A 13132-nucleotide genomic window follows, 5' to 3' on the forward strand; every position below is an offset into this window, starting at 1 on the left:
CTCTCTTCTTTTAGCTATCTGTCAAAAACGTTTGTCTCTGGTCAATGAACTTCAAACGTCAGTCCTGACACCCCGCTCCAGGATCAGGACGGAGGAAAGTTGCTTTACTTTAAACTCACTTTAAACAGTCCAAAAAAGATCCCCCTTCTTCTCCTGCTGTCGAAGGGGGGTTCCACAATTTTAAATGATGAAATCCAATCCTTTAAAGGCGATTTTCTAAGCTCTAGTTTACGTTGTCTTTGCTTTATTCTGTCTACAGAAGAACGGAAGGCTGACTTCCTGTTTAGACCTTCCCGTTCCGTACCAAATTGAAATAGATTTTTAAAATCCAATTCCTTTCTGCTCGCAAGTCCCCATCTAATGTCCAGTTGTTCAAAGTCTAAGTACTCACGGGTGCTTATTTTAGAGTCCAAATTGTCCCAGGAAAAAGGCAGCGCTCTCCGGCAACGGCTATGCGGCTTCGCTCCACGGAAATAGCAGTTGACTCACAGCACCGCGCCACTTCCCCCTCTTCACTTCGGAGCCCGTTAGTGGGTTCTTTAGCGAGTTGGGGGGGGCGCTAAAGGTGTCCGCCGAGTCCCATGGTCACAGGCTTCATCCGCCTGTGATTTTTGAAAGGGTCCCCGCTTCGCCGTAGCAGAAAAGACCCGTTTCCCGCGGAGCTAGTCCCTCCAGTTCAGAGGGAGTCCGCCATTGCCGATGGAACCACCCCGGAAGTCCGAAGACATCTCTTTTTCAATTGGCCTTCCAGGAGCAACCTTTTATTGGCTGGATGATATTTCTGTTGAATTCAGCTATCTCTCTTTGTTTTAATGAGGTTTTATTGAGTAGTTTTTTTAAAACACATTTTTCTTTGTTATTTAATGCTGTTTTATTGGGTGCACATGGCCTAAAAAGCACCCTAAAATATTTTAAATACATACATACATACATACATACATATGTTGTTTACTTTGCTAATGTCACATTTTAATCCAGCTTTTAAATCACTGAGCAAGTAAAACCTCTGCTCGTGCAATGGAACAACCCAAAATATGTTCCAGGGAACTGGGGGAAACCCCAGAGCAGATTTTGGGGGTGGGGAAGGTACCTGGCCGGGGTGGGGAGGAGAGAAGAGGAAGCTCCATTGCACAAGTGGAAGTTATTCCTCTATATAAACATGGCAATCAATGCAAGGAATGCAGCTTTTTCCATGAGTTGACTGAATTGTGCTCCCAGTCACATGGAAGAGTCTCCACAAGTACATGTGGTACCCTCTTTAGACTTTTGTCCTATATGTAGATACCAGTTTTTGGAACCAGGCAGGCATGTGATGTTAAGGGTGGAGTCAGGAGCCAGCCCCCACCCTTCCTTTCCCCCTGCACTAGTCATACAGATGGTAATAACTGAAAGGGGCTCTGGAAGTCCCCAAATCAAATTTCAACTCAGCCGTTAACAGACTAGCTGGCCTTCAGATTCTTCCAGTTCAATACTAATAATGGCATGTTTTACCAGCTGTTGTAAAGCTTACAGAGATGGATACCTGTGACATGCTTTAAGCTGTTGAAGGATGCCATAAAATTGCTAAATATGATGATTATGAAACAGAAGAGAGGACATTTGCTTCACATTGGAAGAATGAAATGAAAACTGCAACACTCATATTTTAATTGCACAAATCCTGTTTAAACTAGAAACCATGTTTCTTACCAACATCTTGGAAAATAAATAGTGATGTCTTATTAATTGAATTTATTTCCCCTATAACTGGGGGGGGGGGGGGGGAGGCACAGAGAGATGCCTTCACAAAGCACATACAACGTACACCGTCTTGTGATTAGCATCAAATACAGTCTATTACTATTGTAAGTGGCCAAATGGATGGCAGAATGAATTCTCCTTCTCGCGTCATTCACCCAAGGTTATTATGGCTACGAAAGTATCATCTAATGTTTCCATTCTTTTGCAACAGTCTGCTTTCTGGCACTAATACATAAATGTTAACTCCTGATAATGTTCAAGTGACATTTAAGGAATTGTTGTATTGTCTATGCAAACAGCATGTGAGCAGCGATTACTCCACTAATGCCAAAATATCAACAAATCTCTCAAAACTTAGCAGGCATAGTGTTTAGTGGTGTCTGTTCCTAATTTTGAGAATCATTTAGGCCAAATGCCCTGAGCGCTCTCTCCCTCTGTGAGCCCACCTCCTTGCACACATAATCACTGCTCATTCACCTGCTTGCTCCCTCTGGCTCAATCTACACTCTTGTCCAGAAGAGGTCAATGTATTGTGGATGATGCTCTTTTCATGCTCACACACAAACCTAGAGGGGGCAGGTGACCAGGTAGCAACAGCAAGGAAAAGGGGGAAGGGTCTCTGGAGGTCAAAAGTGGGCCCTCTGCTGGAGTATGGGCCTTGGTAGGTGTCCAACGATGCTAACCCCAACACCGCCCCTGGCTTTAAGTGCACCAACACATCCTGTCAAAATATGCATGTAGGCACTTGATCATATACATTCTTTATAAGTTAACTCAAAAAGTATAGGTACTGGGGGGAAATGGAAATGTATGTTTTCACTTTAGTAGTATTCATTGCTACTATGCACCTCAGACAAATTGCACACCTGTTTAATTCTGGATGTGTCTACATATTTGTTTGTTTACAGAGTCTGATTCATGACATGTTCTCTTGTCTTTCTGGAATCATTTAGTGCTACTTATCACTCCATTTGTGTGACTTTTGCATACTGGTACATATTTTTTCAGTTGTGCATTGCTTCTTCTCATCCAGCCCAGGCAATGTCTGGAAGCTTAGAATCCTATGGGCATGACATGACCATGACATGGCCAAGATGGAGCACTGCATGAACCAGTCCTGATAATGATACCTTGAAGCCCACAGAAGTTGCAGAAGGAAAGATGAGATGAAGAAATCACCTAGCTGAAACTTGTATTGGAGTTGTTGATGACTAAACCTTACTGATGCTTGTTTTAAAGTTACAGCTCCAGTTTATCTTGAATAGTACTAAATATGTGGATTCTGTCCAGTACTTGTTTCCGGCCTTGCTTAACCAAATAGAGGAACTGTGGCTGTGAGATGGGCAGGAGGAGTATTGCCTGTTGATTCTCTTGGTCCTCTGAGTGACTTTTCATTATATTGACCATTAGAATTAACAATGACCTTCTGGGTCAGCTAGCTGGGATCAGTTACAGCACCTCAAAAGCATTAACAGAATATAGGAGTAGATACTTGCTCATAGCAAGTTTTGCTTATGTTCCTACATGGCTGGACTCTGGAAATACACATACTTGCTTACCACATAACAAACCATGGGGTGCCACTTCAGAAAACTGCAATAAGTATTGTTTGAAGCTGTATTTATGAACAAGGTATTCATTAATAACAGATTTCTACTGGCCATAGGATGGCAGCACTGTCGGCAAGACTAGATGAGCTATGTTAATAAAAGAGTCACAGGAGAAAGCAAACCTCTTCAGAACCACAGCCTTCACTTTTACTCAGTATCTTCAGATTTGTAGGTTATGACATTTCCATGGTAATATGATGTCATGTAGGTATGGGGTTGTTATTTCACATTTTGGTTTCTTTACAGCTCTGATGACTATGTTCGGAAGTTAGGAGTAATACTGGCATAATAATTAAGTGTAGGCAAATGTTTACAAATAAAAACACTGGCACCAAAATGCTTATTAAAAAAAGTACTCTTTCATTTGCTTGTGAGGAAGCACTAGATACCTGAAACTATAGAAATGGAAACAGGCTTAATTTCACCAAGACACTGCATGATTAAATTTTAAAAACATTCTATTTATACGATCTTCATGAGTTTTTTTAGAGCTTACTTTATCGTAATTATCTTTCATAGCGCATATGTACTATACAAATAAAATAATGTATCTTGACATACACATTCATCCCCTGTCTCAGCTCTTCAGATATCTGAAAATTCTTCTTTCTCCCTTCCTCTCTACTACTGTCCTTTCTGTCAACTTCTTTCCCCCTTGTTGTGTTAAAAGCCTTGTTGCTCTCTTCAAACCAGTCTCCATTTGCACTACCATTCTGAGGTTTTGTTCCTATATTTATCTCCTCTTTATCCTCCAAGGAATGGGATGTAAGGATTCTACACCAAAACTAGAATTAGATGAGTCTTAATACAGCCTTTAAAGCATGCTGTGGCCTTATTGTCCCATGCTTAAAAAGAAAAAGAAAAAAGATTTGCCTTGTCCTCTAAGACAGGCATCACCAAACTCGGCCCTCCAGATGTTTTGGGACTACAACTCCCATTGTCCCTAGCTAACAGGACCAGTGGTCAGGGATGATGGGAATTGTAATTCCAAAACATCTGGAGGGCTGAGTTTGGGGATGCCTGCTCTAAGGCCAAGGAGAAGTAGGACTAACATCCAGTTTATCTTTATTTTTTGCTATGGTTACACTTGAGGAGTCTTGATGTTTCATTACTACATAACAATGCCTTGCATTTGGGCTGAAGAGAGGTTAAATTTATTGTTCAACTCTGAACTGTATTGGGCTGAGGGCTTGGGTTAGTTGTGTTTCCTTTCAAAGTTGAAAGGCGGTGAACAAACTACCTAATGAAGCTTTGCTACATGCAATATAGTGTCATAAAATGTTAAAGTATGCTTTCCTCATTTTACTTATTGTGTATTTAACAGTATTGAGAACATCTGCTTTGTCACATGATACTGTCATATGATACTGATGAAACTTGTTTGCGTGCTTTCGTGTTAACATAACCACAACTCATTTAAAGTAATGGGAAAATATATGTCGTTCTCGTATGTCCCTGCCCCCCCCCCATGTTTACAGCTCTGATTACTTAGTTCATGTGTTTTATATGTCAATGTGAGTGTGAGCTCTAGGAAGACAAGGATTAAACATATGGAGGAAATTGTATGAACCAATCCTGTCTTACTGATTTCACTGGGTATTGAGCACATATAACTTGATTACAAAGTAACTTCTGTCACTTGAAAATGATGCAATGAACTACTCCAAAGACAATTTTGATCATCATTTTGATTCAGATTGTTTTATTTTTAAGAAACAGCACTAAAGAAGACTATTTGTTTATAGTCACTCTCCCTCTTCCTTTTCTCACATTTATAGATTGTCAAGAAATCTAACTAAGTAAGATGATAACAAAAGAATCAGAAGAAAATTCTTTTACAACCTAATGTTACAAGATGAAAGAAGCATTAGACTTAAATTCTGACTATAGTAAGGAGAATATGGATCATATCTGAGTAAAAGTAGGAAAAGCAGTTGGCTCTTAAATAATATTTGGTGACAAAAGCTTCATGAATACATTTTAAAAGGTTAAACTAATTCAAAATGTATTAGTTTCTATTGGTGTATTTAAATTCTTAAATGATGAATTTTCTATACTGTAGATACTTTCTTCAATTGTGAAAAATATGTTTGCTATTTTGCAGTTGTAAAATATATGTTCCAAATGTTCTTTTTTTTTGTCCTTAGCTGGCAGAACACCTAAACCTCAGACACTGAGATAAGATAAAGGGAATGAGCAGTGGGGTCAGGGGTGCTCTCCACGGCCTCCCACTCTCACACATTTCCCCCTCCTTCCAATGTGCATCTTCTGCCAAGCCAGGTTAAAAGGACCCGAAATATGCTCCCAAACTCGCTTTAAGAACCCAGTTTCAATTTCGCAACACTTTACAGTAGTACAGGGATGATACAAGGAGAATTCATAAAAGTGAGCTCCTCTGATTATTCAAAAGGATATCTGGGTTGAGCAACTCCTCTTTGTAGCCTGCTACAAAGCAATGCCCCACTTGAACATACATCAAGCATCCTCCACAGTGCCTGCCTGCCTTCTCCTAATCTCAAAGGCTCCCTCAGCTTGCTCAGGGCAGAAAGGAGAGGTGGCAGAGGATTTAGCTCTTTGGCAGAGCTGTCTTTCCAGTCAAGGGATGCACAGTATTGCTTCAGGTGGCTGGCAAAAATGTGGCTGCTTAAAAAGGCCTCCACAGTGTGTGTGTGGTTTTTCTTTTTAATGTGTGTTTCCTTTTATTTCTGAAGTTTTTGTTTTAATGGCTGCCTTGGAACTTATCATTGTAGTTTAGGGTCTTTATGGCAACACTTATGACTAAGGAATGGGAACTGGGATATATTGTGTGATGTGATGTATGGATTTGTTAGCCACCTTGATTTTATTTTTGAAAATTTGGCAGGTTACAATATTTTACAAAAATAAATAAGTAAACACACGTTCCAATGTCTCCAATGGGAACGTGACACTGTTTGCATTGATCGCCACTGATGGAAGGTGCAACCTGGCAAAAACTTATACCTTTTCAGTTGCCATGTCCTCTTTGCATGCGTTAGAAAATGATGATACTTTCTGTGTGCTTACTTGCATCACACGCAAGGGATCAATTTTGGAATGCGCATAGAGATGGTGCATTCTTATTTTTCAGTAAAGATATCAAAAGATGCATTACAAAGTTGATTCACAGTATGGTGCTCGCTTTGGCAGCACATATACAAAGTTGATTCACAGTATTATTTGTAGCACAATGGCAACAGACCAGGAGCCAAGATCTCAGCACCTTTCCTACTGTTTGATGGGGAAAGGCTGCATTGCACCTTACACTGAGGCATGAGAAACCATTATTTCCCTATTGTACAGGCACTGAAGAGATATGTGTGGAGCTATTTTGGAGGCAGTGGCAATGACTGTGGCTCTGCCCTTGCTCCTGAGGAGTCGTCAGAGAGAATTAGGACACATCTTTCCTATTCCGTCTCCCCTGCCCTCACAACTTTATCAGTGCCACATAAGCTTCTCTCACATAAGCTAAAGCAGAGAACAGGAATGTGCTGCCTAGAAGACTGGTGCAAAGTCTGACGGAGCATTTGTTAAAGTGGTCCTCACTGAGTCCTCTTCTACATCAGTGAGTCCTACATCAGTGGCCACCAACTTTCTGGTGGCAGCAATGGGTGACTGTGAGCCACCATTTAACATTCCCAAATGCCCCATTGCAATGTTAAACATGGGAGACATTGTGAGAAATTTAAAACACAGTCACCTAGTGCCAGGATAGGATGGGAGGGGTGGGGTGGGGTGCATATCAGGTGTCAGAACCAGTAGGCTTTGCAAGTGTTCTGGGACCTCATCACCTGCTGAAGCCTGTCAGATCTGGTGCTGAAGTGGGAACAGGGTGCCTTTCTTATTTAGAGGACACCATGGCTGTTCATGAGTTAAGGAAGACACACACAAAAACAGAAAGTAAGGGAAATAATCCTCCATTAAAGTTCGGAACAGATCTTTCTGAGTCACAAGATACGTGCCTGCCTGTGTACATAGGTCCCTGAATGAAAAAGCAGACCAGTGCAAATACGGGAGACAATATGAGATCAATAAGCAGTAGGGACTTACAGACTCTTTTTTGCTCATACTTCTGCTGTGCGAACGAGAATGGGAAATGGTACTGAAAAAGGACTCTTTCTTGGTTGCAGACAAAGGTGGAGACCCTGTGTATTCACGTCCCCCAGACAAACTTTCAATGCTTGGAGAAGCGCTGACATTTTTTGAACCCTGCCCTGTAAAGCAAACAGAGGGAAACAAAAAATGATCAGTGGAAAACATTGCCATCAAAGAGCTCCCTATCTGAAGTGTCACTCAGTAACCTTCGTAAACAGATGAACGCAGAGTGAGATTTTGTGACATCAAAGCACATTTGTCCACACACAGAGGGACTTGCCACTGTGAGGCAGGCAGGTCTGCCTAGTGCCATGCCTTCAACGCACACTCTCCACAAGACAAATACAAGTCAAACACATAAAACAAATCCTGTGCAAGAAACATGGACAGTGCCCTATGAAAGGCATGCATTCAGTACTCAATCTATGCACGGCAGTGTAAAAAAATCCTCAAACAATTTCTCTCTCCCTCCTTTCCAAATACAGTTTTTAATATTTGCTAGACAAGGAATTTGGAGGCAAGTAGCGAAGTGGTAGCTTGACAGAGGAGGCATTGGTAAGGATAATATAGATGTATGTAGTGCAGTGGAATCCTATGTACCAACTCAGTTCTCCAAGCTGATTCTTGCATAACCAAAACAGCATGATTCATAGACAAGAGAAATATGTGAGCAAGTTTAGGGGAACCCCAAGGTTTGCATAAGAACAAAAGATCTTTAGAAAATAATTCTTCAGGGGCCAGAAAAACCCAAAAATAGCAAAAAGAGGGCTGAGTATCTTCAATTGGAATGGAATGCTGGCAATCTGCTGGAGAGGAAGGAAAAACAAGAAACTGGGGGGGTAGTGGAATGGAGTATTCTGAGAACATATGTGCCTGGCTGACTGGAACAGTCCACACTGCAATATTTTGTTGCAGGTTTCACTGGTGTGACCCTAATCCCAAAATCAGTTGCATGTTCTTCCTGTTCATTAGGTGCAACAGTTAGGAACACGGGCTTAAAAAAAAAAAAAAAAAGGCAATAGCTCAGATCCTGTAATATATATATGACCACTGCATAAATCAATGTTCACTTGCATGTGTGATGTTTGGAGCTTAAGACAAACAGAGCATAATATGAGAATAGCTTCACAACATTTAGCAGATACACTGTGCTTATTTATCAATAATAATAATAATATTAATAATTCCCTTACAAACACTCAAGGGAACAAATACATTTAATATAAAAAACTAAAATGTAACAATAAAATAAGAATATAAACAAATTCAAGAGACATATGATTACAGAAGCTAAGGAGCCAGGGAGATGAGAAGCCAGTCAACAACTCAGCAGGTAAAACAACCCCTGGAACAGAAAGGCCTTCACACAGTGACAGAAGAGGCAAAACTACGGAGGCAAATTCCAAAGCCTGAAGACAGCCAGAGGAGAGGAAAGGCGCTCTCTCTCTCTCTCTCTCTCTCTCTCTCTCTCTCTCTCTCTCTCATTTCAACCAGATATAGATGGGCTATAAAAGAGTGTCTCTCCAGCAGATCTTAATGAGTACATAGGCTTATATAGGAAAAGGCTGCCCATTAGGAATCATGGTCCCAAGCCATTTAGAGATTTAAAGGGCAAAACCAGCACAGACTAATTCAGTCTTGCAAATCACCCAGAAGAGTAGAAATTAAGATGCTGAGCTCAGCCATGAACACACTTGGTGGCCTTTGATGTCTCTCACCCACAGTACAGCCTCAATTTTTTTTACTAAGATGATGCTGAGCCTGTTCAGGCTGAAAGAGAGCAGGGGCTGTGCATGACTGCCTCCTCAACAATATCCCAGACTCTGCCGGCTGCAACCACAAGTCCTTTGTGCATTGGGCGGAAGATCTGAATGTGCACAGAATCCTCCCTGCAACTGAGAACCTCGATGATGCGTGATTCCCAATCGCAGGGAGGCCTCTGGGTGTTTCTTGAACACCCAAATGGGGCTTTAGTTAGATTGGAATTGTGCAGACTACACCGGCAATTTCAGATCACCCCTGTCTGTAATCCTTGACAGCTGCTCCTAGCCAGTGCAGAGTGTACTGAGCTAGAAGGACTAATGATTTGACTCAGTACAAGGCAGCTTCTTATGTTCCTAGCAACTTTTCCCTGCCAAACTTCAGTGATGACAATAAGGAGAGCCTAATCTGATTGAGATAGAAGTAATGTTGACAGGCCTTGCCAGACACCTCCGCTGACTGCTTCCATCAAGACAAAGGAATACTGCAAAGATACATGCTTAGAGGGGAAGTGCAAGCCAAAGAGGGAAGGAACTCTCATGTTTATTTTGGTCTCACCAGCTTTGGTTCACTCTTTTACTATACATTGTACCAGTTGGCAGTTAGTTTCCTACCAGATCCTCAGCAGCTATTTCATCACAGGTGCCATGCTCGCAATAAAATGGAAGAGTGCATACATACTAAGTACTATCTGTAATTAGGTTTTCTAGTCCAACAGGTAGGGGAAAATTGCCCCCATCCCATTCTTTACAGTTCTGTGGAGTGGTATTTGTGAATGCTCTCTTTTGATAAATTCCTATCCTTCACTCTTTTGTCTACTGTTAAATATAACAAGAGGATCATGGAGAAGAGAAGTATACTTGAATCTCTATTTATACCTGAGTTCAAGTCCCCAGCTGTTTATGGAAGTCAATAGGTTGTCAGAGGTAGACTGCTTTAAGTGTAAATGGTGCTCATGGAAAACCAATGTATGAGCTCCTTGATGGGCAGGATAAAAATGGTATTTTAAAAATACAGATATTAAGAAAAAAACTTGTCTGCTAGCTGTAATTGTACATATACTAACATCACCCCAAGTGTTGGTTTCAAATCCCTATTGTAGAACTCTATTTTAACATGAATTCTGCCCAACTAAAAAGTGTTTTTAGATATTTTAAAAATGTTTTCAGACCTGAGGTTACAAAAAAAGTGTACTTTGCAAGTGGTAAGCCACAGAACAAACCTTAGCTACAAATCATGGTTTTTCTAAAGTGAGATAAACCATGAGCCCATGTGCTGATATATTGCTAAGCCAAACCATGGCTTTGCTCACAGCAGGAGGACCAAAGTGCCCAGAATCTTCTCACCAGGAGCCCATGTATTTTCAGTAAGTTGTGGCATGGCTTTGAGATATTTGTGAACTGGATCAATATGTACTTGCAGGTCAAAAGTGTAAACTTCATAAAGCAGCTTTTTAACTTTGGGATAAATCAACAATTAGAAGTTCTGCTGCATTATTTAGATTGTCAGTTGGGAAAGTCTGCTAAAAAGTTGCAGAAGCAGGATAAATTATATGATCTCCGTGTAAGATATATTGAAGACTCTACCTTTGGAAGCTGTATCTATTCTATTTTATAGAACTTATTTTTTGGGGGAAATTTAATAGTGCCAAGGCCAATGACCAATATAAATCTATCCATCAACAAAACAAGTAGCAAAGTCTGATATCACTCCTTTTTTCCCTGAAAGCAGGAGACAGCCATAGAGAAGAAACACAAAATCTGAAAAACAATTTAGAATTCTGAATGCTTAAGCAACTTTGCTTTTAAAATAGAGAACGTTAAAAAGAAGAAGAATTTGTTTTACTTTTACAGTCATAAGTGACAACCATTTTGTGTGGGAATTCCATTCCTGGCCCTCATGCACCCCACCCCATTATGCCCCACCCTTGTTCTGCCTTCTTTAGGTCCAAAAGGATCTGCACATCAGCGATTGCGCATCAATTGGACGTGCCTAAAATGGCCGCTGCCTGAACTCTGATTCAGCATGGAAATTAAGGATCTGGGCTATGGGGATGTATCTAACACTCAGAGCAGAATAACTGAATTAATGGACATGACAAATAGTCCATGAATTTCAATTAGACTACTATGAGTATAACTTAATTGGATACACTCCTATGGTTTCAGCAAAGTCACAAAATAATCCCCTTCCACATAATACTGTCAAATGTTGGAAAAAGACTCTCTCTTTGCTTCGTATAAATACTAGCTTTCTAAATGAAGGGAACCTTTTACTTCATTAGATTTACACTGCACTACTTCAGATGTAGGCTCTTAATTGAAGATTTAAAAAAAAAAGCATTGTAGGCTAAGAAGATATTCTTTCCGAAAGTCCTAAATCAAAATTCCTACAGTGTACCTGAATAGCATAATACTATATGCAACAAAATGGTAATAATAATAATAATTTTTTAAAAAATAGCAGAGAGGAAAGCTGATACATAAAGTAAAGGTAACGTACTTAACGCATCTCATATGGTGATTCAATAAAGGAAATTTCTTTTTTCTAAACAACAGCACCACTTAGTGGAAGTATGATGTATGATACACACTGGAAATGACAACACCACAAATGAAACAGGCATGGGTCTGGCTTTCCAATAAAAATGTGACAGGCAAACATACCATGGGTTGCTGTAGCAACTATCCCTTGGAGGGCAGTGAGATTCTGGACAGGAACCGACACTTGAGCATCACTGCCTGTAACTACATCTCCTAGTAAATAAAGTTAAAAAAAACTTTACCGTAACAGAAATAGAAGTCTTTCATTTTTTGTCTAACTAAGAATGGGAAATTACCCCTTTCTATTACAAATACAATGTTTGACATCTGATCGACTTTCCCTGAGATATATGCTTGTCATCTGATTCTTCCATTTTACTTCCCTTTAATGCCAACATTCCCTACATTTACAAATCTACCACTCCACAGAGTATGCATTTATTTGAACAATTTGTAAAATCTTAAAAATAAGAACACACACTTTTTTTGAACCCTGTAAAACTTGGTAAACAAAGACCACCACAGATACTTGGTGTACAAAGATTTAGGATAATGATTATGTCTAATTTCACATTACACCTCTTAAATATATGTCAAACATGAGATCTAAAAGGATTCTTGAAGTCAGTTCTTGATAAGAAAATGGGAATAATTAACTTATTATTAAGAAGTATTAAAGCAAAGTTCTTTATCTTAAGAGTAAGTTAACAGTTATAAGAAGTGTATTCTATTGATTTTCAAATATAACAAGAGATATTTTTGAAAAGAAGACTGTCTTCCTCAGTCCCTGGATGCCTTTGTTTTACAAACCAACATTTTACAAACCATATTACAAACCACCTGGAATCTTTTCATTAGCTATTGCTTTTATGATCAATTTACAGCATTTCCACAGCAGGAACTCAACACACAAAGTTTCCAATAAGAAAAGGTATAAATTATTGGTAATTAACAATGCAACCCTATACATGTCTACTCAGAAGTAAGTCCCACTGAACTCATTGAGGCTCAATCTCAGGCAAATGTGCATAAATTATTTATTGGTAACAATCCCCTAAACATTAATCAGAATTATATATCATTAGGGTTTAATATGACAGTCAGATCAATCAAGCATTTATGTTCCTACTACAGCATGAATTGCCCAAGAGGTAATGCCAGTATAAAGGTAAAGGTAAAGGGACCCCTGAACATTAGGTCCTGTCGCAGACAACCATGGGGTTGCAGCGCTCATCTTGCTTTACTGGCTGAGGGAGCCGACGTACAGCTTCTGGGTCATGTGGCCATCATGACTAAGCCACTTCTGGAGAACCAGAGCAGCGCACGGAAACGCCGTTCACCTTCCCGCCGGAGCGGTACCTATTT

General features: G+C 40.0%; 1 protein-coding gene and 1 long non-coding RNA gene across 10 annotated transcripts in view; one reads left to right on the top strand and one right to left on the bottom strand.

Moving 5' to 3' along the window:
* TBC1D5 (TBC1 domain family member 5) overlaps positions 1-13132 on the bottom strand; it is a 219661-nt gene that overhangs the window by 22796 nt on the left and 183733 nt on the right. For 6 of the 8 annotated variants that reach the window (XM_080974678.1, XM_080974679.1, XM_080974675.1 and 3 more), the window contains 2 exons: positions 11891-11980; positions 7419-7582 (listed from right to left, as the gene is read on the bottom strand). In XM_080974678.1, the coding sequence (XP_080830804.1) occupies positions 7419-7582; positions 11891-11980 (254 nt within the window). The remainder of the gene's footprint in view (positions 1-7418; positions 7583-11890; positions 11981-13132) is intronic. The other 2 variants (XM_080974681.1, XM_080974680.1) reach the window with 1 other exon arrangement.
* LOC308459612 overlaps positions 1-13132 on the top strand; it is an 87592-nt gene that overhangs the window by 3043 nt on the left and 71417 nt on the right. For both annotated transcript variants that reach the window (XR_013978221.1, XR_013978222.1), the window contains exon 2: positions 2774-5271. This is a non-coding gene — a long non-coding RNA (uncharacterized lncRNA). The remainder of the gene's footprint in view (positions 1-2773; positions 5272-13132) is intronic.

The sequence above is a fragment of the Podarcis pityusensis genome (genome assembly GCF_964106645.2).
Source record: "Podarcis pityusensis genome assembly, chromosome: 12".
Taxonomy (NCBI): domain Eukaryota; kingdom Metazoa; phylum Chordata; class Lepidosauria; order Squamata; family Lacertidae; genus Podarcis; species Podarcis pityusensis.